Below are 26,758 nucleotides of genomic sequence, written 5' to 3'. Positions count from 1 at the left end.
ATATTCCCATTGCCTTGCCCTAAGCGCTTTCCTGTCTGCTTCCACAGATGGCCTCAGCTGTGTGCAAACAGTTACTTTCATGGTGCATGTGTCTGTGTCCCTGCCCAAAATGCAAGTTCTCTAAGGGAGGAGATTATGATGTGGCTAACTGGAGTGCAACACTCAATATATTCAATAATAATTAATTGCTGAGAAACCGATTGAGCCATGGGTGTACTCTGTCATGAATTATCCTAGGGATAAGATATAGGTAGGCATGACGTGTCCAGAAGCTAGAGTGGACGGGAAAATATTTCTCCATATTTGGAAGTTTTATACCCTGGGCGCCCCCTTGATACTTCATGGCACTTTTATAAGACGGAATAAATGTCAATATAAATATTGACCATTTACCATGTGGTTGGCACTGTACGTTTTTATTATTCAATGGTCTTCACAATGACAGTGAGGGGAAATCTTTACCATTTATTTCAGTGATGAGGGAGGAAAGAGAAGCAGCGAGATGTCACTGGCTAAGGTAACAAAGCCTGCAGGATGTCATGGTGGCTTCTAGGGGGGCAGGTGTGAAAAACACCACACTCTCAAATAGTTAAGCACCTGCTACTCCCACCGGCTTTGGCTCGTGTCTGAGTCACATTAATGTTATCATTTAGGCACATGAGTTTCTAAGACAAAGGAGGAAGACTAAACATTCATTTTAGTTATGTGTCACCTCAGGGACAAGTGATTTCTGATTTTTGGGTCTGCAGTATCTGAGCACAAATTTCAATGCCAGTAATAAAATGAGAGCTTGGAACAAATAAACACTTGGGGCTGATGAAAGGAATGCACTGTTTCAGGGCAGGGGCTGCATGTGAAGCTAAATGTTCAGAGGGAGAAACACGTCAATACTAAATCTTTTAACCAACCTTTGATGGATGTGCTAATCTTCTCAGGTCAACCTGGGCTCACCATGGCGGTGCACTGTAATAACTTATTTAAAAGGCAGCTGGCATCTATAAATGGACTGCTCCATCAATTTTCAGATTTTCCTTCTCAGAGGTGTATTTGCTTATCAAAATGGTATTGGCTATATACAGCAAGAGCCCAACTGTGCATTTTGACAACACAATGCAGTTGGGGAATTCCTGTTCTTTACTCTCAATTCGTCTGCCTTTCAAGCTCTAGGGAGAAAACGAGATGACAGTAATGATAGACAGGTGATTTTTACTCGATTACAGCACTAGCTGTAAACCAAATCCAGTCCATGGTCTGATTTTTGTTTTTTGATAAAGTTTTATTGGAACACATTCACATCCATTTGTTTACTTAGTGTCTCTGGCTGTTTTTAGGTTATAAAGACAAGGCTGAGCAGGCATGATACAGATCATGTGACCGGCCAAGGTGAAAGTATTTACTCTCAGGTCTTTCACAGAACATGCAGGCTGATGCCTGGCTTAGTGACAAGTGGTATTTGTCTTACTGCATATATATCTTTTTTCAGAGGGGGCTAAATGGTGACAGGGAGAATATGTGGCTTAGAGCCTGGTATGGTGGCAGATACCTATGATCCCAGCACTTGGGAGGTAGAGGCTGGAGGATTTAGGAGTTGGTGGCCAGCCTGGGCTACATGAGAGCTTGCCTAAAAAAATGAACATACAAAACTAACAAACAACTGGTTTGTTTAAGGCTTGTTGTAACATTCAGGAAGGTTTAAAGAAGGAAATACAAAATGCAAAACAGGAGGCAAGAACTTTAGCGAACCGCCACTGTGATGAGGAAGTGAGGAACTGGTGCAATGCACACGATCAACACTTAACGCCAAGGGAAAGCAACATGTTGGCCAACAATATACATCCTGCTTAAGGGATTCTAAGTGGCTGACAGGTGAATCCACCATGGGAGGGGCCCACTGGGACTTTGGTAAATGTTTCTATCACTATATGGGACTCTTTCCCTGAGAAATACCCAGGAGAGACACAAAGAATATACCCAAAAGGAAGGGAGTGAGGCTGGCGAATGTGTTAGGGAAGCTGTCCCTCAGGTCCCGGTGTCCAGGACTCAGAACTTCAGGGGAATGACAGGCCAGTACTTGGGCTGCTTTCTGTCACAGCACTTATCAAAGTTCAGCTGCACGGCAGCCTCCATGGCTAGGATCTTGGCAGCGCTGTCTCCATACAGGCGCTTCATCTCAGCCTGGCGCCGCTCGCCAGGCCTCTCAGATGGGGGCTCCGCTGACCGTTGGTAGTCGCAGTACAAACCGTGGTCAGCATTCACATAGTCACCCAGGCGCTCTGCATCCAACTTCTGCTGCTGCCCTGGAAAAGGACATGACCATGAACATGCATGCACAGACAGGTGGTTGGTCTGGAGACTGCTGCCTCTGCTACCATCACTATGCATGCTGCCTGTGGCCCCCAAGGTCCCTCTTTCCATCTCCAACTGTCAAGCTGGGCCCTGTTAGGCCAGCTGAGGGGACCTGCAGATCATAAGGCATGACCTTCAGATTCTCACTCTCTGCTACTTAGTCAGTAAGCTCACTGCTCACTTCTTAGGGGCTAATATACAGCAACAGAAAAGGCAAAAAGCCACCAAAAAAACCCGCAGCACTCCAATCCATCAAAGCTCTGCAACACGCCTTGAAAATACAGGAACAAAACCAAACTTTCGCTGGTCACAGATAGCTGATGCTGTTTGTTTTGCTTTCATTTGCTGTTCCAGGACGGAAATGAAGTTTCCTGGAAAGTCCAGTGTTGCAAGAGGGGCTCTTTTTAAAAAATTATAACTTTTTTATTTAATATGGATGAGTGTTATTCCTGTATACATGTAAGTGCCCCTGTGTCGTACAATGCCCAAGGAGGACAGAAGAGTGTGTCAAATTCCCTGGAACTGGAGTTAAGGATTGTTGTTAGCCACCATGTGGGTGCTGGGAACTGAACCTGGGTCCTCTGCAAGAGCAGCCAGTGCTCTTAACCACTGAGCCATCTCTCTAGACCCTGCAAGAAGCACTCTTAAGAAAATTACTATTTATTTATTTATTTATTATTATTTTTTTATATAGGACTGTCCTCTGGCCAGCAGACTATGGACAGATGCCTTCTTCCCAAGCTTGGTGAAACCCAGGATCATCACAAGTCAAACTTGTTGACTATTACACTTTGCAAAAAAGGAGGGACAGGGGCTTCGGGTATATAAGCTGAGGAAGCCATATGGACTCTCTTGCCATTTTGTATGGCTGTCGGGCAGTCACGATCCATGTCTGGGTGGAGACTTTCTAGTGCAGCCTTAGGAGGGGAACGCACTCCTGAAAGTAAACTCTCACCCACTGCTCTGTAAGTAAGCCCAATAAGCTCACTGGTTTTCCCAGACTGCAGTCTGGCAAAACTGTATCTTGGTTTGTTGTAGGTACCAAGGGAGGATGGAGCCTGACATCGTTTGCACCTCCAGGAGGAATTTTAGCTGTGTGTGTGTGTGTGTGTGTGTGCATGTGTACACACGTCACAGTACATGTGTGGAGGTCAGAGGACAACTTTTGAGTCAGTTCTCTCCATTATGTGAGTCCTGGGGATCAACTCAAGTTATCAGCTTGGCAATGAGTGCCTTTATACACTAAGCCATCTCACTGGCCCCAGTTTGTATGTGCGCATATGTATGTGTGTGTGGTTTGCTGGTATGTGGGGACACGTGTGTGTACATGGAGACCAAAGGTTGATATCAGGTGTCTTCCTCTATCACTTTTATATTGAGGCAGGGTCACTCACTTGAACCCAGAGCGCACAGATTCTTCAAGTCTGGCTGGTCAGCTTGCTCTGGGTATCACCTTTCTCCCAGGTGCTAGGATTAGAGATGGGCTGCCATGCCAACCTGGTAATTTATGTGAGTGCAAACCCCAGGCTTCATGCCTGTGCAGCAAGTGCTTTACCCATTCATTGTGCATCTCCCCAGCCCCCAAGAAGCAGTTCGCAGTACCACAAATGAGCTGTGTATGTGGGGTTATGCCCTCGGAAAGAGGTATTGATTTTAGGGAAGCTGGAAAAGAATAAGTCCTGGTAAGTCCAGATCACAACAATAAGCACAAATCCTACCAGACAACAGAACCCAACCACTGAACACTCACTGGAGGCAGAAGGGCAAAGGAACAGCCTCTCCAAATGGAGTGAGGGCTTCGTGCTCTTAGCCTTCCTGCTACAGGAACAGAGGCGAAACATGGGCTGCTTTTCTCACTATGGGGTTCCAAGTGCCACTTCCCAGGTTAGCCCAGGTGAAACTGCAAGTCCTACTAATTTAATGGATTCCTGTAAAACAAGTATTTATGCAATCTCTTTCCCTCTCCCTCTCTCTAGATTTTTTTTAAACCACAGCAAGTCTCAATATTATAATTTTTATTTCTGTGTAAATAGTGACATAAAAATGTCAATGAAGGAAATGCTGCAGAAGGTAAAATGCAGCCAACTCAACAGAGATTTTGTGACTCTGTCAAGCAGAAGGTGCATTATCTGTGGCTGCTGTTGTTACTGAGAGGAATGCCTGGAGATAAGGAGTAAAAATGGCTGGAGGGGAATAAAACAATGACATAAATCACTCTTCCCTGGCTGGGCCTCTCTCTGCTAGCATCTGAAAGGGAAGACAGCAGAATATGACTATTGGAAAGTCATTCTCATAAATCCCCTTCTTTACAAATAGCACCTTGGAGTTGGAAGGAAGGAGTTTTACAAACTTGGAACTGTTATTAAAAATGGATATAGCCAGGTGTGGCGGTGCATGCCTTTAATCCCAGCATTTGGGAGGCAGAGGCAGAGGCAGGCAGATCACTGAGTTCGAGGCCAGCCTGATCTACATAGTGAGTTCCAGGCCAAGCAGGACTACATATATTGAGACCGCGCCTTAAAAAAAAAGGATATGGTATGGCTGGAGACATGGCTCAAAAGTTCTGAGTGCTTCTTTTGACGATTAAGTTTAGTGCTGACCTCTGAGGGCACCTGTATACACATGACATTCACAGACAGAGACACACACACACAAATAAAAAAATTTAAAAAAGGATATGCTGAGGGCACCTGTATACACATGACATTCACAGACAGAGACACACACACACACAAATAAAAAAATTTAAAAATGGATATGGCCACACAGACACACACACACACACAGACACACACACACACACACACACACACACACACACACACGGCCATCTTAGAACACCTGCACTTTATTTTTACATGTGTAAGTGATATGTTGCTAACTCAAATAACTGTCAAGCAAAAGAAATGCCCTCTGCTAGCCAAAGAGCTATGACTTATTGTGAGAAACACAAAACTGATCTAATATGCAAATGAACTGGAGGTTAACAAGCTCAAAATTTTGGTCTTTCTGCCAAGTTTAAAAATATCAGTATTTCAGCTGCTCTGTCTTCACAGGTGTTTAAATTCCGTATCTCAAAACCAGAGTTTTGGTGAAACAGTGTGACGGTGAACAAACGGGATCCCAATTACCTGGAGAAAATAACCCAATTTAAGACACTTTTCTGACTTTCAAGTTAGCTTCTAGGGGGAGAACAAAAGTCAGAAGTGGGTCAGGGAAAAGCACTCGATGTTTGTGTCTGCCTCTTATTTCCGGTGCCACATATTCCTGATACCGTAGCTAGGGTAAACACCCAGCTGGGGGCTAGCTTCTCCAGGGCCTGCCTCTGTCCAGGGATCACTGAATGCCAGTTCTTCTGGCAGGGCTTTGAGGGGAGCTTGGCTTGCCTGGTGTTGAGGAAGGGTGACCCAGGACAGCAGGGGCAGTTACAGATTGGTAAGATACAGTCAATGTTTAGCACTGGGATCTTTGGTTAGCCCAGGTTGGCTTCAGACTCATTATGCAGCCAAGATGACCTTGAATGTCTCATCCTACAGCCTCCATCTCCCAAGTGCTGGGATTATCGTCCTGCTCTGCCATTCCTGGTTTATGCAGTGGTGGGGATGGAATCCAGGGCCCTGTGTATGCTTGGTTAGCATTCTACCAACTGACTTATATCTCTGCTCCAAGCATTTAGCTCAAAATCAAACTCCCAGATTGTCTGGCTGTGCACTAATGATCACAGCTAGCAACTGAAAGTACTTTAAAACATACTGATTTAGGGGACCAAGGACTGTAGGATGGAATTCCTGAGCCTAAAGGCATCCACTGAGTCTATTTTCTATTTATTGCTTTCTTCTTCCATCTCACTGAAAGAAATGATACTTGATCTCTGGCACATTTTCTAAGGTGAGGGCCCAGCCAACTGGATGGTGAATCATCCAACTGCAGCTAAGCAGTATGAACATCACACGCTGAGACACAGTTGAATGGCCACCTTGCCTGGGCAACAGACTGGGTCATTTTTAAATTGAAAGCAGCTGCAGGGTAGTAATGGTAAGTTTTGACAATTTGATTACACCGAGGGCCACCTACGAGACTAGCCAAGCACACCTCTGCACATGTCTAGGAGCGTATTTCCAGAGAATGGGTAATGAAGGGAGGAAGCTGAGTCCTGAAGGTGGGTGAGAACATCCAAAAGGCTGGGGGTTCAGATAGAACAAAAGGGGAAGAAGGGGAAAGCGGCATCCAGGCCCACTCACTCTGCTTCCACCACGCCCTACTGTCGAGACTAGCCAAGCACACCTCTGCACATGTCTAGGAGCGTATTTCCAGAGATGGGTAACGAAGGGAGGAAGCTGAGTCCTGAAGGTGGGTGGGAACATCCAAAAGGCTGGGGGTTCAGACAGAACAAAAGGGGAAGAAGGGGAAAGCGGCATCCAGGCTCACTCACTCTGCTTCCACCACGCCCTACTGCCACCACGATGCTCTGCCTTGCCTCAGGCCCAAAGCCATGGATCCAACTGATCTTGGCCTGAAACTTCTGAAACTCAGAGGCAAAATAAATCTTCCCTTCCTAGTTGAAAGGTATTTTGTCACAGCAATGGAAAATCTGACTAACATAAGGGTATTTGCCTAAGGGAATCAGCTTAACCACAAATCAGAAACAGCATTTAGATTTTAGTCCAGCTTTAAAACAGGGCCGAAGTAGGCACACAGTGTGTTGTTACCACCAGAGCATCAGAGTGGGACTTTATTTGGAAATAGAGTCTTTGCAGATAAAAGATAAACGAGGAGATTATACTAGATTAGGGTGGACCCTAAATCTAGTGACTGTGTCCTTACACAAAAGAGAAAGGACAGGGAGACACAGGAAAAGCCCTGTATAGGTAGGAGCAGTGATAGTGCCGCAGGCCAGGGATGCAAGGAGACACCAGGAGCTGAAGAAACAAGGCCTTCAAACATTTGTAGGACAGTGGCCCTCCTGTCACCCTGATTTGGGACTTGTAGAACTCTGAGAGGGTAAACTTTTGTTTAAAGGCAAGAAATTTTCGGTAATTTGCTATAGCAACCCTAGGAAAAGAATACAAGGATTAGTGCGTATGTAGGGCTAACTCCCTCCCCATCAGTGATCTATTTTTAATGAAAAACTTTACTAAAATCCACCTAAGTTTAAGGTACACGGTTCTGATGTGTGTTGGCTTCAGTCTATGCATCTATAAGATGTTACTGGGTGCTTGGAGAAATGGCTCAGTGGTTAAGAGCTTGTACTGCTCTCGCTGAGGACTTGAATTTGGTTCTTAGCACCTACATCAGGTGGCTCACAACCACCTGTAACTCCAGCTCCACGGGATCTGATATCTCTGGACTCCAGGAGCACTGTGCAAATACCACCCCCAGACATGTAATTGAAAATAATATAAATAAATCTTTTAAAAAGATGTTACTAATGCAGCCTTATATAATGGGAAATGCGATCATGGGAAGTTACTTGGACTTTGGGGAATTTTGGACTTTAGGGGAATTTTACGCAGCAGGACAACACTCATTTACTATTCCGATAATTATTAGCTCATAGGCAGAAGAGTTTGAGAGACCAGCAGTACAATAATGCGTGTTAAGGAATGTTATTCCTTCTCATTTTTCTAGGATTACCATGTCTTTCTGATGAGATTTTCTGCTATGTTGCCAAAATTAATGATGACAGCACAAACTTGATTAAATCAACAATGCCTCGTTTGCCAGCAGCAGCCGCAGAACACAGGTGCTGTCAGCAGAGGAGCAGTCATGTGATGGGCCTTCTCAGCCTGTGTCCCTTGTTCCACAACAGATGGAACACTGAACTTAGTGGACAATTGCCATTTTAGCTTTGACAATGAAAGTGCGCTTACGTCCTCCCTTCCACTTTCCTATGACCTTCCACACCTATCATCTCACCCATCACTTTTATGTTCTTCTGAACATCTGTACTAGATGAAAGGAACACATATGGTGGTATGCTGCTCAGTCTCTGTGATTCCACACTTTCACCATGTAGTCTGAACCAAAACATCCGAGCACACCCTGGACTGGGAGCTCCGCTGTATGTGCTAGGTTTTCTAGAGGACAGATTGAAGGAGGTGAGTTTCCAGCACACTATTTAAAGGGTCACTATGGACACTAGAGTGGAAACTTCTGACTGGAGTGCACAGAACGTACTGGAGCCTAGGTTTCCCATTAGATGTATAAACATACCTGGGCCCTTTGGTAAAAACAGCAGAGTAGTGCCTAAGCAAGGGGTGAATTTATCATTTCTCTAATTCTAAACAGACCGTACTGCTCAAAGCCTAGAGTATGCTCCATGTCTCCACAGCAACCTGGTGAGGCTTCTCCTTTCAATGCCCTGGACATGGGCTCCACTCCTTGCTTCACCCCTTGCTTGCATCAGTAATCATGGCCCATACGCCTAGAGGCGCTCCTCTACGCTTCATTTTAAATAGAATTTTCGCTCCTCTTCTCATCTTCATTTAAGAATATCATGTTCTCTAGAATATGTCCTTGTTGACCCAGCATCCACCCCCAAATCACACTGAATAAATACCTGATTGGCACAACCCTAAGATCACAGGGGCAGTGTTTGTTTCCAAGGGCCTGCTTCTCTCTGTCTCTCTCTCTCTTTCTGTCTCTCTCCTTCTCTCTCTCTCTCTCACATGATGGTGTCACCCCTCATTCTTTTCTTTTTAAATTAAAAAATTATTTTATACGTATGAGTGGTTTGCCTACATATATAAAAGTGCACCCGTGACATACAATGTTGACAGAGGTCAGAAGAAGGTGTTGGATCCCCTAGGACCATACTTACAGACAGTTGTTAGTCGCCATGTGGGTGCTGGGAACTGAACCCCGGTCTTCTGCAAGAGCAGCCAGTGCTCTTAATCACTGAGCCATCTCTCCAGCACCAAGGGTGGGGGCCTTATTTTCTATGGGGGATGTTAACTGTCATCAACATTCCCTCTAAGTATGAGGAATATAGTCATGCAGTCTCAACTGATGACCATTTATGACTAAAAAATACTCTTTTGATGGTAAACATTTTTTCCTGAGACATAATTGAAAGCACAGCTGACCTTTGAAATTTCACAACTGTCTATTTCTCATAAGTAATGTTATCACTGACGTTTTGAGGAAGTATGTTTCGAGGAAACAATGACATGTAACATAATCAAAAACATACACGTTCCCAATGCATAAAATATGGCTTTTCTTCCTGTGGTGCTGGGGATAGAACCCAGGACCATGTGCATGCCAAGTAAGCATTTCACCACTAAGCTACAGCCACAGTCTCAGGAGGTTTCTTGGAGAGAGAGAGAGAGAATTTTTTGGAGAGAGAGAGAGAGAGAGAGAGAGAGAGAGAGAGAGAGAGAGTTCCTGTAGAGGTCTGAAGTTTGAAGTTGGTGTTGGGTATTTTTCTTGATTGCTTTCCACTTAAAAAAAACTTTTTCCTAAGGTAGGGACTCTCCTTGAACCTGAAGCTCACCAATTTCGAGCAGCCTAGCTAGGCAGCCTGCCCCAAGGAATGCCATCTCTGCCTCCCAAGCCCTGGAAATACAGATGCTGCCATGCCTGTCCAGCTTTCATGTGGGGGCTGGGAATCCAAACTCTGGTCTTCCTGCTTTTGTACAAGCACTTTATCCACTGAGCCATCTTTTTAATGCTTTCTAGGACCTATCTTACTTAATGTTTTATGCTTTTGTGATTTAAAGATGTCAAATAATTATGGGGAAGGGCAGAAATCATAGACAAGAACATGCTGCTTAGTGGGAACAATTTATTCTAAGAAAGTATTAAATCAGTCTCAGATGAAGATGGATGGCAAAAGTCACATGTTTCTATAGGAGAGAATAATTCTGAAATGTTAAGTTTTAAAAATCCTGTGTTCTCTGTTTCATGCTCCAATGGGAATTTGCCCTTACTGCACAAGCAGCTTCTATCCCATTCAAAGAACAAAAAATTGAAGCAATTATTCGCATTACTCTTTAGCAAAGCTATTCTCAACTGTATATGTTAACCAATCCTCCATGAAAAATTCTAGGGAAAGCAATGGGTCGCAAAGTGCCATGGGTATTTGGTACCGCTGGGCTCTTAAAGGCCATGTGCGAAAGGTGTGCTTCTTAGCAGATGGGCTTTTGGGAAGTAAGTGGACCATGAGGAGCCTGACTTATTTTTCTACAGATGGATTCATAATTTGATGGCATTATTATTATTATATTATTATTTCGGTTTGAGATAGGGTTTCATATAGCCCAGGCTAGCCTTGAATTTGCTATGTAGTAAAGGCTATCTTTGGATTCTTGATCTTCCAACCTCTATCTGCTAAGTGCTGGGATTACAGGTGTGCACCACCATGTCTGGCTCTTTTAAAATTTTTTATTAATGTTTTTTATAAGCTAAGTTTTTAAAAAATGTAATTTTATTATTTATTTTATTTTATTTTATACGTATGCGTGCATTGCCTACATGTAGGTAAGTGCACCCATGTCGTGCAATGCCCGTGGAGGTCAGAAGAGGCTGTTGGATCTCTTAGGGCTGGAGTTACAGGCAGTTGTTATCTGCCATGTGGGTGCTGGGATTTGAACCCGGGTCTTCTGTAAGAACAACCAGTGTTCTTAACTGCTGAGCCATCTCTCCAGCCCCAAACTTTATTAATTAAAAAAAAATTAATCTGTATGTGTTCTTGCATGTACATGCCCTAGTGTGCACATGAAGGTCAAAGGACAACCTGTGGGAGTTGGTTTTCTCCTTCCGTGTGGATGCCGGGGATCAAACTCAGGTCATCAAGGGCTTGTGGCAGATGCCTTTATCCACTGAGCCATTTCGTTCATCCCACACCTGGCTCTTGACTGCATTACTGGCAGTTGGTGAGAATTAGGCAGCAGGCCTAGTTGCTGGAAGACTCTCACTGGCGTTGTACCCTAGAAGGATATTATCCTGTCCCTACTAGTTCCATTCTCTATCTCTTTGTTTGCTGGCCATGAGGTGAGTCAATGTCACCACTCCCCTCCAGGTCATTCTGCCTTTCCACAGGTTCAAAGCAATAACTGAAACCTTAGGAACAGTGAGGCAACGCCCCCTCCATCACTGAGGTCTATCAGTGAGCTAAATTCCAGGCCTTAATAAAACAGTCAAATTACTTATATATGAATTCCACCCTTCATTCCTGCTTGAAGGAACATATATCCACCCTGTACCCAAAAAAGTACTAGAGAAAAAAATACTAGGGAGATGCTGCTCATTATTTTCTTATTGGTACAAGATCAGTTGTAGCAGTTTCTTTTTAATAAATTAATAAAGACTAAGTCTAGAGGTTGACACTATAACCTGTTCTCACCCTCATCAGACAATTCTCACATCTCCTGGGGACCTGATAATGGTCCTGGAAGGCTGTAGGAAACAAAAGCCCTGAAGAGACTCTGGGACAAGTAGTTGTAAATTCTGCTTTAACTACACATTTTATTTTATCTGTGTGGTGCTAGGGATTGAATCCGGGCCTTGTGTGTGCTACGTAAGTGTTCTACTGCTGAGGTATACCCCCAGCACTACACATTTTAAAAGCAAAAGGAACCTGATGGTTGTGTTTAGCACCATCAGTGATATGGAAGGGAGTTCATTTTCTTAGAAATAACATAGACTCAGAAAAACAATGTATGTTCTCCCTCATTTGTGGATCCTCGCATCAAATCCTCATATGTGAGTATATATCCTGATGTAATTGCAGGAGCCAGGGAAATGGAAAGGAACCAGGGAGGTAAAAGGAAAGAAGGAGCTTGAGAGAAGAACAGTAGGAGACAGGTGTTACCAAGGAGGAAATGGGTAAAATGGGGGTATTTAAATGGGAGGGGGAGAGGGTTATACAAGGAACTATGCGGGGCAAGTAGGAAGAAGGAGCTAAGGGAGGGGAGATCATAGGAGATAGGTATTATCAAGGGTGAAATGGGCAAAATGGTATTTTAACTAGGGAGGGAGCAGGAAGGGTTAGATGGGAGCGGGGGGGGGGGGTAGATAAATAATGCTTAGCTTGTGTGAAAAACCAGAGGGAAATGTATTAGTTCAAAAAGCTACTGAAAAATTACACATACAGTATCTCTGCATGAGTCCATGTGTATAGCTGAAGGCTATTTAACAAGAAACAGTGCCAGACAGGAGAAACCTCCCTTCTCCCTTCGAGCTGTTCACCAGCTGTGGTGGTCTGAATGAGAATGTTCCTCACAGGCTCCAAGTATTTGGACATTTTGTCCCCAGATGATGGCGCTGTTTTGGGAGGTCTTAGAAGGTGTGGCCATGCTGGAGAAAGCATGTCACTGGGAGCAGGCTTAGAGAGTTCTTAAGCCTTGCCAGATCTCCAGTTGCTCTCTGCTTCCTGTGCCTGCTGGAACATGTGAGAGCTTAGCTTCTGCTCTCACTCCAGCCCCCTCTGCCACCATGCCTCCCTGACATAATGGACCCATTCTCTTTTGGAACCATAAGCTAAATAAACTCTTCCTTTTACAAACTGTTTTGGTCAGTGTTCCTAGCACAGGAACAGAAAAGTGATTAATACACCAGGGTAGTCCAAGAGAGTCCCAAGATTTACATAGGCTTACCACAACCCTTGATTGCCTCCTAGAACTTGAAAGTAAGACCCCATTTCTTTTAAATTTTATCAAGTGGGATGGGGATTTAGCTCAGTGGTAGAGTGCTTGCCTAGCAAGCGCAAGGCCCTGGGTTCAGTCCTCAGTTCTGGAAAAAAAAAAAGACAAAATAACAACAACAACAAAAACAAACAAAAAACCCAAACAAGGCAATTAAATTTTATCAAGCAAGAATGTCCTCGAAACAAAACTAAAAATTGTATTAATTTCTAAATTACACAGATACCAAAATTTTAATTCATCCATGTTTTCAGTATTCTAAATCAGTTTAAAAGTTTGAAAGGAGTGGCCTAGAGGAAAAATATATGACTTGTTAAAAGCTACCAAATATCTCTATTTTAAAGTACACAGAATCTCACCCAAGCACAAATCAGGCCAAAGTGATCAGAGCATAAAACTAATGTGTGGTTAATAGTCTATTCACTGCATGATGGATTACTAGCTAGTAACTGTAACACTGATTGGGCCTGCCTTTGTACCAAGCGCCACCCAAAAACCTCTTGCTATTACCACATTTTGTTTACATGATTATCACGTTATTAATTAGGATTCCCACTGCATAGCCAAGGCAGAAAGCCCGCAAGAGGATGAGAATGTCCAGCTAAGAAGAGAAATAAGGCTGCGATTTGAACAGGTTTGCTCCAGCTGTTTCCATACTGTTTCAAACAATAACATATGTATTGGGGAGTAAGATTACAGACGATGGAGACAGTAAAGGTCTTTTAAAAAATCCCTCCAGCCCTCCTTCTCTTTCCTTTTGTTTTTCTTTGTGAGACAGCATCTCACTATGTAGCCCAGGCTGGCCTCCAACTCACAATCCTCATTCTACTTTCTGAGTGCTAGGATTATAGGAGTACATCACAATATCCAACTAAAATCCTTTCTTTCCCTTCCTCCCTCCCTCGCTCTTGCCACTTCCTTCCTTTCCATTCTTTTATGGTTTGCTGTCTACAACACAGTAAAACAAATAGCACATTTTCATCTCTTCCCAGAAATAGCAAAAGCTGTGTGGCTAATTTATATTGTAGTCACAGAGTACAATGGAAACAAAAGACATTCTTCAGGACCATTGTATTACTTTCTTAGGGCTTCCAAAGTACCATGAAGGGAGTGGCTTATGGTAAAAGACATTCACTGTCTCAAAGATCTAGGGGGGGTCGGGGGGGTCAGAAGTCTGAAATCTGGACCAATGAGATGGCTCAGTGGGTAAAGGTGCTTGCTGCCAAACTTGATGACCCAAGGTTGATTTCTGGAACTTACATGGTGGAAAGAGAGAACTGACTTCTTTAAGCTGTCTTCTGACCCCGATCCTAGGTTGTGTGTACAGACATGCATGATAAATAAACAGAATAAACCCTGTTCCAAAGCAAAAACAAATTAAAAGAAAAAAAGGTGGACATTTGTGTCCATCCTCAATTACATCTTCTACTAAAAAAGTATCAATGTCTGGGAGAAAAGCATGTTATTCTACCTTCTGGTTAGAATCACAGGAAAAAGTCCTACCTCTACCACATTTTCTTTTGTGAATGCTGTAACACATAGCATTTCAAGCACATGTGAACGTTCCAGTGTCTGTTCTCCTTATTTGTTGCATATGTCTAAATTAGACTAAGTACTGAATATTGAGAAAAGCTAAAATATATTAGTGAAGATCAAGGAAAGAAATGTACTATATGAGACCAGTGAGATGATTCAGTGGGTAAAGGCTCTTGTCACCAAGTCTGATGACCCGCGTTTGATCCCTGGAACCCACAAAAGCAAAGAACCAATTCCACAAAGGTATTTCCTGACTTCCACACATGTGCACATGCCCCACCCACAATAAATATAAATGAATAAATAAATAAATAAATGTAATGAAAAATAAGAAGTATACTCATTGCATAACACAAAGTATTGCTTTTATAACACTTGCTTGGGTATTTTTTCTAATATGCATCAAAAAAGTCAACAGTTTAATCTGGAGAAAATTATTAAAAGTAACTCAGCAAATGACTTAGTGAAGAATCACAGGGCAGACACTAAAATACATAGTACCTTATCCAAATCCTACTGCTCAGTTCCTGGCATCCACTGGGGATCAATAAATGCTAATCTCTTGCTAGAAACACACAGATATTTAAAAACAGAAATGAAACATTCCTATTTTGAAGCTTCTGTTTCTGTTTATTAGAAAATTCTAGGCAAGGATTTGTGTGGTACACCTATAACCCCAACACACAGGAGGATCATGAGCTCCAGGCTAGCTTGGGTTATACAGGAAGACCTTGTCTCAAAAACAAAACAATCCCCACCCAAAACCAAGGGAAAATTCTATATATAATATACCATTAAACCTTACTAAAAATGTACTGAGATCAAATACTGGTTACAGTAGAGAGAGAAGTATTTGTCAATTCATCACGGGTACTACTGCTGCTGCTACTACTACTACTACTACTACTACTACTACTACTACTGCTACTGCTACTACTACTAAATGGTCTGGTGAGTACTGGTAATTCTTTACAGCAAGGTTAGAAATTTCAAAAACAAAATCCTGCTTTCTGATAGAAGGTATAAAGACATAAGACCTTTATTGCAATTTGCTAACCTGTAAGGTGGGACCAAAGAAAGCTACAGGTGTGAGGCATTTTGTTATTGTGTTTAGGTTCAATTATCTTTACACTGAAGGGAGTCATGCAGGATTTGGAAGGGGTACAACAATTAGGACAGCCTCTGAGCTGTGTCCCAGGGAAGTGGTGAAAATACAGCAGTTCAGAAACCCAGTAGTCTCAAGAAGTGTGACATCAACGAAGATGCACGGGAAGGGCTGAGTCAGGCAGACATGATGTGAATCCTGACAAAGAAGGAGCGGTTGTGTAATTAACCTCCTTAAAGTTCACTTTCCTCATTTGTAAAATGAGTTTAGAACCTTGAGGGACTGCTGTGTAGATGAGAACACACACACACACACAAACACACTCCATCTGATGGGAGCCAGGTATGGCATGGTGGTGCATGCCTTTAATTTCAGCACTCAGGAGGTAGAGGCAGACAGTTCTCTGTGAGGTGGAGGCCAGCTTGGTCCACATAGTGAGTTCCACGTTAGCTGGGGTTATAGGGAGATACGGTTTCAAAATCAAAACAAAACAAAAACCAAAGTAAAAATTAAAATAACTTTGGGGAATAATATTATTGAGGTAAAATATCACCATAGTTTTTCTGGGTTTATGACTAGATTTAGATTATTAACTGTACCCAAATGAAAAGTTATAAAATAACTTGATATGTTAGAGAAGAAAAACATGCAAGTCAGGGCAATGAGAAAGCACAAGGAGAGGCTGAACTTACGTCGCTCTTCTCTGTGCCTTTCAGTCTCTGCAAAGAACTGGCGGAGCTCATCGGTGATTTCCATGTTGCTCAGGTCACATTCTATCCCATCATCTGACTCTGACTCCACTTCTTCCTCTTCATACAGAGCTTGGTCTTCTCTTGCATATGGCTGGGCCCTGCTGCTGTCATGCAGAGGCTGCCCAGAGCTTTCAAAATGTGAAGAACTGTAGTGAGAGTTCTGCCAGGCTGTGTGTTGGCCTTGGAAGGCCTGAGACTGAAGATCCCCAGCCTCATAATAAATAGTGCTCCAGGGAAGAACTGACTGAGGGACGTACCATGGGGAAATCAAACAGTGTTCCCTGGCATTTCTGTAGGCATTCTGGTGGCTTTGCATCCAAGCCATTGCAAGATGATAATGCTGCCAGTATCTTGCATATATTGGGTGAGAATACCATGATGTGGGAGCACTCCAGCTTGACGCCTAGGAAATGAAGGGACACATAGGACAGGCATCAAATGGTTCATCCTCTAGAGAATCTTTAAACGTATAATCAACTGAGAGCCATTTGCTGAGTATCTACTAAACGCCTACTTTCCATGAGGATGCTGCTGAGCTTTAAAAAAACTGTAAAACAGGTATGCACCCTGGACAGAAACTAAATTTACATATACTTGCTCTTTGAGGATATGTACCTTTGAGGATATTGACAGGATAATAGTTTAAAGTTATGGAGCCTTATATAATGTGGTGATTTGTATTGACAATTTAACAGGATTTAGAATTACCGGGGAAATGGGCCTCTGGGCATGCAAGTGGGAGATTACCTAGATTCTGTTAATTGAAATGGAAAGACCCATCCACTGTGGGTTGCATCACTCCCCTGGCTAGGATCCTGGACTGTCTAAATGGAGAAAGGGAAACTGAGCAGCAGCATGCCTCCATCACCCTCTGTTCCTGATTGTGTATGCAATATGACACATGCTTCAAGCTCCTGCTGCCTTGGTTTCCCTGCCATGATGGACTGACTGAACTCTTGAGCTTTGAGTCAAAATAACCCTTTCTCCCTTAAATTTCTTTTGCATGAGTATTTCATCACAAGAGGAAAAAGAAACCAGTTATTTAGGACACATGCTAATGAATATTGTTTTTTTTTAATTTAAAAATATTTTATATTAGAATTGCTACAAGATTGTTGAACTTTAAAAGAAATTGAACTTTAAAAGAAAAGTTCCTTCCTTTTATTCCCAATATCTATTTCTGTTAATTTTGAATACTTTTTTATTAGCATACATTAATCATACACAATGGGTTTCATTATAACATCCTCATACAAGTATGCAACAGATTTTGATCATATTCACCCCCCCATTACCTTCTTTTATCTCCCTCTCATGACCCCTGATATCTTTTTTCTTCTCAACTAGTCCCCTTTCTAGTTTAATGATTGAGATTGATAAAATGAGAGATCTCCTATCTGATATCAGACCTGATTATCTGTCATCTTTGCTATCAGTACTAGCTCCAAGTCAGAAATGACTTGCCAATTCTAATGACCCATGGCATTTGGTTCTCCTTCTTGTTCTCTACGGATCTGCTGGCTCAGCCCACTTCTTAATGTCTGAGACAGATGTCTAATAATGTGCTAGATGGCACCTTTACTTTTAGTTTTCTGATGTACAGGCTGGGTATCCCTTATCTGAAATGCTAGGACCAGAACTGTTTCAAATTTCAGTGGTCTTTCGATTTTGGTGTATATGCATACATTTTACTGGTTAAGCATCCCTGAAAATTCACATTCTGAAAATCCAAAAGCTTTACTGCTTCAAAATCTGAAACCTTTTAAGTGTGTCATGTTGGCATCTTGAAAAACTTTTAGAAAGCTAGGTGTGGCTTATGTCTTTAATCCAGGGTTCAAGACAGGTGGATCTCTGTGAGACTGAGGCCAGGCTGGTCTACATAGTGAGTTCCAGGCCAGCTGGAGCTACAGGGAAACCCTGCCTCAAAAATCCAAAAAAAAATTAAAAAAAAAAAAAACTTTTTGGATTTTGGAGCATTTTGAATTTTGGATACTCAATCTGTACTTTGGTCTGCATTATGAAATGAGTCCACTGTGAATTTTTTTGGTGGCAGGAGTAATGCTGGTGATTGAACCTATGGTGTTGTGCATGTTAGGCAAGTGCTCTATCACTGAGCTACATCCCCATTCCAAACATCAAGAATTGAAAAGGTAATTCTTTTTTAAATTCATAAGAAAAATAGGTAATCTTACCATTGCTGCTATCTCTGGAAAAGTGGGCTCTGAAAGTAAGAAAGCAAGCATAGTGTGAACATTTGATCAGTACTGCTATGGGATATTTGGGGCTATTTCACGGTTTGTAAAAGGGCTCCTAACAGGCTGTTTCTTGCCAGCATCCTGCCGATCTTTACATATCAAGACCCTGACACCTAGGTTGTGACCTTGTGGTCTGGAGAGGAACAGCCCCCTTATGTATGACTCAAAGCGTCCAGCATAGTTTAGTATTCTACTTATTTATTTACTGAAAAAACAGTCTACAAAAATAATCACGCAATTATTTAGTAGTGTGCACATACAAAATAAAATACAGAGCATGTATATTTACTAGTTCTAAACATAGGTTAGTGTATATTTAAAATAATCTTGGTTTCTGCCTGTCTTTTTTGTTTTTAATATTTATTTATTATGTGTGAGTTGTCTCCTTCCACCCTGTGTTTTCTGGTGATTAAGCTTAGGGCACGGCACTTGGTGGTAAGTACCTTTAGCCATTGAGACATCTTGCCAGCCTAACCTTGGTTTCTCTCCAGGCTTGAGAAGAATGCATCTTTCCAGGTGACTGGAAGTTTCTGTTGGGCTTTGCCTTATGTTTGGGACTTGGAGAAGCCTCTTCAAACAAGATATCTCTATAGCCTCAGCTTTTGTTTTGGTTTCATAGGATATTCCCTAATCACCCTTCTTCTTTGTAGGAGGAGGATTTTGAGCCATGGCATATTCTAACTGCTTCTGTCAAATGGCATTGCTCTGCCAGTCTTACTCCTTTTCCAGCTACCTAGCAACCTACCTACCAACCTGCACACATAGTCCACTTAGAATAAATTTAAGGGGGATGGGCTAGAAAGATAGCGCAAGTGATTAAGAGCACTGGCTGCTCTTACAGAGGACCTGGGTTTGTTTCCCAGCACCCACATAGCAGTTTACAACTGTTGGTAACCCCAGTACCAGGGATTCCAAGCCCTCTTGTGGTATCCACAGTCATGTCACACACATAGTGCACTTACATACATGCAGACAAGACACCCATACACATAAAATAAAAATAAATTTAAAAATTAAAAAAATTGTATGGTTGGTGAGATTAAATAAATTGTATGGTTAGTAGGTAAATACCCAATGATCTCTGGAACCCACTGTGGAAGGAAAGAACCAACTCTTAAAAGTTGTCCTCTGACCTTAGTGTACATGCACATGAGTGTGTGCTCGTGAGCGCGCGCACGCACACACACACACACACACACACACACACACAGAAATAATAAAAAAAATAAGACGGTGGCTTATGCCTGCAATTCCCGAACTTGGGAGGCTGAGGCAGGAAGTTGGCAGTGAGGTCAAGATCGGCCTGGGCTACAGAGTGATATCTTGTCACAAATAAAAAAAACAAACAAATTGTTAAACAAAAATGATATCCTAAAATGCACACACAGTTTAAGATTCTATGAGACAAAAGCACAAACAATGGGATACTTAGACTTTGAAAATCTAGAAACTAGATACTGGAAGGGTCTTATTTATCTTACTTAACTAGAGGGTAAAATTAAAGAAATTCCCGAGCCTTAAGAAACAAACCAGACTTATTTTTAACCTCCATGAAATGCTTTCCACGTGTATGATAAAGACTGAGGCAGTACACTGACCACCGTCTTTTCGGATTCAGCCTCAAGAGAACCAAGCATATGCCCTTTAAACACAAGAAGCTTTCAAACAGGCTGACGTGGCCTTCTGCAAACTTATCTTAAACATAGCCCATACCTCCTGCTTGTCACCCTGAATTCAGGACTAGGCACACACGCAGTGAGTGTGAATCACCAGCAACTTCAAATGTAGTGAATGTGTAAGTTGAACTAACCTTACTTTTCAACTGGAATTTAAAGGTTTAAAACAGGTTCCATTCCCGGAAAACCTAGCTAAATGTGAATGTGCTTGATGGGCTACTAAAGAAATACAAAACAGCCAGTAATTGGGTATGTTACCACCCAAAGAAAGAAAACTAATGCAATTATGGTAGAAATCAGCACACACTTAAGTGCTAAACTGTAAGCTGAAGCCCGTAGATGGCTAATTCACGAGAGCCATTTCCTATTTCTATCACTGAACTCTAAACAGCCTTCAGAATCTGCAGCATCTAATGACATTAAAGTGAACTCCAGGCATGTCTTAATTGAATTTGTTTTCTAGATTAACAAGTAGCATAGGAATTAAGAAAAATCTAAGAGACATTGTGAGTCTTCTGGAAATTAAGAGCTTTGCACCCTAGCTGTGTACGGTGGTGCATGCCTGTGATCCCAGCACTTGGGAGTCTGGGGCAGGAGGACAGAGATTTTGAGACCACCATGGGCTACATTAGCAAGTTCCAGATCAGCTTGAGCTATATATTGAGACCCCATCTCAAAAAACAAGCAAAGCAAACCAAACCGAACCATATCGAATCAAATTGAACTGAACCAAACTGCATGGAATCTAGACTGCTTTCTATGCCTTATAATAAATCCGTGAGATAGTAGAAGCCCTTCTGCTACAGCTAGAAGTTCAGACCCTGTGATAAAGTGGATTACTGTTGAGGAAGTTAAAGGATAGTTCGTGATATTCTCGTGGACGCTCAAATAGCAATGGCTGTGATTAGAAAGGGGAAGGTTGGTCTTAATTTTTGGTTCAACACACAATGTGGCAGCAGTGCAGTGGTACTGTGCTGCAGAAAGTCACCTGGTGCTCACTCTAAACAGTTTTTGCAAGCCAGGAGGCAGGAAAATCATTGCTGACTAAAGAAAGCCCGTTACAGCTTTGGAACCAAAAGCAATTCACATGGACCTCCTGTTTCTCATCATCTATAAGATACTGTAACTAATCAAAGTCCCCCTGACTCATGCTGAGGATGGCCCCAGGACCTTGTGCATGCTCGCTTTACACCAAGCTATACTCCCTTCCCAGGTGCTAGTTTCCTTTAAGACCTAGTCCATGAAGTAAAGATGAGTTTTGAGTACCAAGTAGAAGAAGAATTAAATTAGTTTTGGCCACTGGGGTAATTATAATCAAGTTCGCTGCCATCCTTCAACAAGTGCAGTGTCACTGGGCTGACGTCAGAAAAGCTCTTTTCACTCTTGGCTTCATTATTTTTCTCCCCAAATTCCTAAACTCATTTGTCATATTCTTTCACATTTCAAGATCCTGAAAATCCTATAAATATTCAAATTCATCATTTGAAGAACTGATTTGAGTTTACAAATTAATCTCTCAGACACAGATAACATAAACCATAGGGAATGTGTGTAAAGGAACAGCAGTGTGCACAGGGCTTGATGAGAAGCTCGCCATTTGCAGCTCTCTTCTGCATAGTGTCGTTTTCTTTTCCTGTGAAGGTCCAGATAGGAAATACCTAAGGGTTGTGGGCCACATACAATGCTTTCCACATAACCTTCATATCCTTTATAAAAGCACTCTCCTACCACACAACCCTTTAAAACACATAAAACAAGTCCTAGTTCCCTGTTGAGCACTCTGTTTTACGTAAACATGATATTACCTTGAATATTCTGTCCTTAATATGTTGGGCATCCTAATTGTGCTTACTTTCCACTTGGAAGTAAGTGGAGGAACCATGCAATTCTCATATATTTCATGAATTATTAAGCCCTATCTATGATGAAAGAAAGAAAGAAATTAGGATCAACTCTAGTCTTGGTGAGTGATTTCTCATATTTGGGGTAAAAGAAGAAAGAAAAAAGTTTCCTAAATAAGGAAATTGGGACATTTCTTAAAGTTCTTCATAGACATCTAGAGACTTAATTAAGAGCAACAGCAGCAGAAACAAGAACAAAGACCTGCAGAACAATACCAAGCAACAGGGCTTAGGAGCACAGGCAGTGCCATGATTTCAGATAGAGAGCCTGCTGTCTTGCCATTGCTAGACAGGAACACAAGGATACAAGCAGAATGGAGCTGTGGGTAGGTGTAACTGGAAGGAACACACACATTTTCTTCCCCGTGAAGGGATCTGTTCATCTGCTTCTATGAACTCCTAAGGGAAGAGACCCGCCTCTGAAAATGGGTCCTGATAACATTTGTAAGCTGGCTAAGGATTTAGGCAGATGCCTGGCTTCAATGGCAAACCCAACACTGCACAATTCCCAGGTATTACAGCAACACTCCTGTCTCACGGAAGCTTACAGGTGCAGCGGGTCTGAACGTCTTTCCATGGTCTTTCATTTTATCTTTCATTCCCCACCTACCCAGCAGTCTCCTACTTTTTTTCTGGCACAAGCCTTCTGGGACTGAACAAGTTTTCTTCTAACGGGCTGGTGGAACTGAAAGAAAAGAGATTGGCAATGTCAGGGAAGGCCGGATCCACAGCTCTACAAACTGGGCAGCCCTCCACAGCGAACACAATGGCATCATGGTCACCACCCAGCTGAGCTCCAGGAATACAGAGACCATTCATTGTCTGTCCTCAACCACCAAAGAAGGGAGGGAAAAAAAGTCCAGCATTGAGGTCATTCACTAACACTGCTGAGGCCTACAGACAAGACAGAGCCTCCCAGTCCTGAATGATGTATTTTCCCATACAGCCTCTCTAAGGAAAAAAAAAGAAAAAAGCATTTATTCAACAGTTATTCTGCTTGCTCTCAAAGATATATTTTTAAATGCATAAATATACATGACGAACAACAGTTAAAAGTTTTGTCATTTTTCAATGGATAAAATGTGACTACTTCCACTAAATTAAAAAAAACTCCACATATAATATGGCTTTGCTGAAAGGCAGTGGCATCAAATGTATTCTTTTTCTTGCATATTTATATTTTTCTTGCATATTTATATTCTTATAAATATAGCATGTAAGACGTGTTGTGACAACCAGAATGTAAATTAAAACCACAAATTCCCTTCTGAACAATAATGTATACTCTATAACTTGATTTTCCTTTCAACCTTATCTTCCTTTTCTACTACAGTTCTGAAAATCAAATACATGAAAGCTCATTTGTTTTTACTTTTGCATAAAAAGACATTAACAATCAATCATTAAATCAGTCATTGCAGCTAAAACCTGGAAAGTCGCACCTTTTCCATAGAAGTTCCCACTGACTTGGCTCTGAGCCAGCCAGAGATTTTGGGGGTATAATAGACCCTCAGTATACATTGCTGCAAAGTAGAAAGGGGGTCTGCTAGGGACTGCAGCAAAATAAATGAAGGCACCACAATAAATCTGAGTAACAGAATTAGGTCACCTGGGATTTAAGAAATCTCCCTAAACAAGCAATTCTAACCCTACCAGAAATGCCTTTCAATTGTACAAATACCGAAGGCACATTCACAATGAAAATGGATAAAACAGGGATTTCTGGCACTTCTGTTTCCTGACCACCTACTCTGGCAGCCTTGATGTCACCCCTAGCTGGTTGTGGTGGCTGGTGAACTCATTGGGCTGGACACACTCATGGGACTCCTCCTAGGGGTTTGTATGGTCCCTACTATTCATTTAGATGTTAAAGATGGCATAAGTCCTAACGGCCTTCTTCTACCCACAGGAGAAGTTCAAGTTCTATCTTTTTAAAAAGTATTGTGTGTGTGTGTGTGTGTGTGTGGTGTGTATAATGGGAGATCAGAGGACAACTTGAGGATCAAACTCAGGTTGCCAGAGTGGGTGGCAAGTGTCTTTATGTGCTGAGCCATCTCACCAAGCTCTATCTTTGGTGGGCCACAGGCCTGCTTACACATGCTACTGTGTTCCCGTCCATAATGGCTACCAAGGGAGATGAAACAGTTTTAGTTATTTCCTTTTCATTCTCTCAACTCCATGCTCCAGTTTATACTTGCGTGGATGTTCATGTCTTTTCACAAAACAACAACAACCACAAACAAACAAAAAGAAAAACAAACAACAACAACAACAAAACCAAAAAAAAAAAAAACATAGCTGGGGAAGGCTGAAAAGATGTAGTTAACAATTGCCTTTTTTTTTCTCCACACAAATCACATTGCACCCACAGAAAGGCATTGTTTAATTTAATAGCAAGGGTGATGAATTTATGAATGGATTTATTTGCAAATTCACTGAAACTTTATGGTTAGTGTCAGTCAGAAGGGAACTACGAGGCCAAGAAAAAGCAAATTTACTCAGACTCAGGAACATAACAGGCAACAGGACAGGCAGCCGGAGAAGTGAAAACTTGGATAACCCAGAACAGACAGCTCAAAAGAAACAGACCAAATTCATTTCAGTTTCAGGCACACATCTTTCCTACAACACATCCCCAAAATGATCAAGGGCCAAATAAACAGGTATTAAAAATTACAGGCAGAACAGCAACAACCTCGACTAAGCAGTTAAGGACACTTTTGTATTTCCAGAGACTTATTTCAAATTTTCTTCTATAAATATATTAATAATTATTCCATGCTAATTTCTCTTTTCCTGAATTAATACTGTACTGAATGTGCTTTGCATATTTGGGCACTAATCTGAGGGGTAGAGCCTACAAGTCATTCCTTTTGAGTCCCTTTCTTCCACCATGGAAATAATAGCTATTACCTTTTGCTTCTGGAAGCTACTGAAATTGTGGGCACTGTCTGTTATATCCCTGGTGATGTTCTCTTCTATCGCTGCTCCCCCAGATTATCATCTCAAATAACAGTAAAAAGCTCCAAGTATTTTCAACAAGCAAATATTTAAATACATTAATATATCTTCAATTCATCTGGCCTTTAATCAGCTCGTTACAGTCTGCATTCACTTGTCCAACTGTTCTGTGAATGGGTGGATTTCCTAATGGAAATCAGTAATTCTGACGGTTCTGCAGCTAGTTTAACTCTAATCTACACTCTAACCATGTTTCAGAGGAGGGGTGAGAGTAAAGAAAGCTAGAAGGCTTGTGTTATTAATTTCTAGTCTAGAGTTTTGAAGTGATGCTCTGACTTAGGGTGAAAACAACTCAGTCCAGGGCCTAGCCTGTGAAACAAATTTATAGCAATCATTTCTTTAAAAAAAAAATTCAAATGCTTCAGAACTTAAGGTTTTGTCCATCTATCAATAGCAATTGCCAAATGCTCTCAAGGTAAGTTCCACTAAAACCTCTGATCTATAGCACCCAAAGTGCAAGGCAGATGAAAGGAAACTCAGGTTTTTTGGGGGCCAATATCCTAGACATCTCTCCAAGGATGTGTCCTGGGCCATCTTCTAGTCAGACATTGGGTTGGAGGGACAAAATGCCAGTTCACCTACAAACAGCGTAACACGGTGACTCGCTGAACGTTTGAATTACAGGGTGAGCTTTAAAAAAAAAGTTCCCCATCCGTGAGCCTCATTTCCAGAAATACAGTCATCCAGGGGTTCGGAAGCACGACCGGGTGGAGAGCTTTTAGAACTAGTCTCCTCTAACAATCCATAAGGCTTAGGGACTGTTACAGGCTTCCAAGTCCCACTTTTTGCCATGGGATGATGGTATTCAGTGCCACAACGTGACCGGCAAGATACCGGCAAGCCAAGCTTGTGAGGACGCCAGGCCCCGCGTGGCAGGCCAGTCCCTTACTCCCCAAAACAACCCAGCACTCCCCGGAGTCACCTTGTGGCCACGCAGCAGCAGATCACAGGCGATGGACAAGCTCCGGCCTAGTTTTCTGCGGGGTACACAAAGGGAGGGGGTGTTGCCAAGACAACTAAGCGTGCTTCCGGCACTGGTCGCGGAGCGCCGGAAGTCCCGCCCACGGTGCAGACGTCACTTTTATCCCAGTACTTACGTCAGTCTGGAGGGTGGCGCGGGAAGGAAATTGGCTCCTGAGGCGTGGCTTGGCCAGGCAGGTGAAGGGCGGTCCTGACAGGCAAGCTGAGTTCCCAGCCTGTTTGGAGGCGGGGTAAGAGCCAAAGGGGGACTCTTAGCTCTTGTTTTTTTTGGTTCTCTTTTGCTGTTTTCCTACTTTTTTTAATCGAATTTTTGAGAATTTCATACAATTCATCTTGATCGTATTTAGACAACCCCCCCTCATATCTGAGCAGCCCATAGCTCAAGCACCGGATTTCATGTATTCTGTCATATATGTTAAGGCCTATTTAGCAACCTTTGTGTTCCCAAATGTCCCTTGGTGTGAGCCTGTTCAGATAGGAGGAAAACCCGAAGTGGCATACTATTACTGGGTTTATTTGGCAAAATGTGGGAGACCTAA

At 42.3% G+C, this 26,758-nt stretch overlaps 1 protein-coding gene across 3 annotated transcripts; it reads right to left on the bottom strand.

Moving 5' to 3' along the window:
- Positions 1 to 397: 397 nt before the first annotated feature.
- Gemin8 (gem nuclear organelle associated protein 8) lies at positions 398 to 26,286 on the bottom strand. 3 transcript variants are annotated; one of them, XM_017803129.2, is made up of 5 exons: positions 26,161 to 26,286; positions 18,578 to 18,606; positions 16,643 to 16,788; positions 16,326 to 16,513; positions 398 to 2,297 (listed from the first exon to the last, which is right to left on the bottom strand). In XM_017803129.2, the coding sequence occupies exons 2-5, from the start codon at positions 18,578 to 18,580 to the stop codon at positions 2,041 to 2,043; spliced, it is 594 nt and encodes a 197-aa protein (XP_017658618.1). In that variant the 5' UTR covers positions 18,581 to 18,606; positions 26,161 to 26,286; the 3' UTR covers positions 398 to 2,040. The 3 variants fall into 3 exon arrangements, with proteins under 3 accessions (XP_017658618.1, XP_008851098.1, XP_008851097.1); XM_008852876.3 differs by adding an exon at positions 22,828 to 22,902 and having other exon boundaries at positions 16,326 to 16,788; positions 26,161 to 26,276; XM_008852875.3 differs by having other exon boundaries at positions 16,326 to 16,788.
- Positions 26,287 to 26,758: the final 472 nt, after the last annotated feature.

Source organism: Nannospalax galili, unplaced genomic scaffold (genome assembly GCF_000622305.1).
Source record: "Nannospalax galili isolate Female #2095 unplaced genomic scaffold, S.galili_v1.0 scaffold606, whole genome shotgun sequence".
Classification (NCBI taxonomy): Eukaryota; Metazoa; Chordata; class Mammalia; order Rodentia; family Spalacidae; genus Nannospalax; species Nannospalax galili.
The sequence above is the reverse complement of the archived record's forward strand: the minus strand, read 5'-3'. Positions and strand labels throughout refer to the sequence as shown.

Excerpts from the sequence above, each read along its gene's own strand:
- Gemin8 (XM_008852875.3), bottom strand. Across the intron at positions 2,298-16,325 it reads AAGGCACAGAGAAGAGCGAC|GGCAGCAGCAGAAGTTGGAT; the intron begins GTAAGTTCAGCC and ends GTCCTTTTCCAG.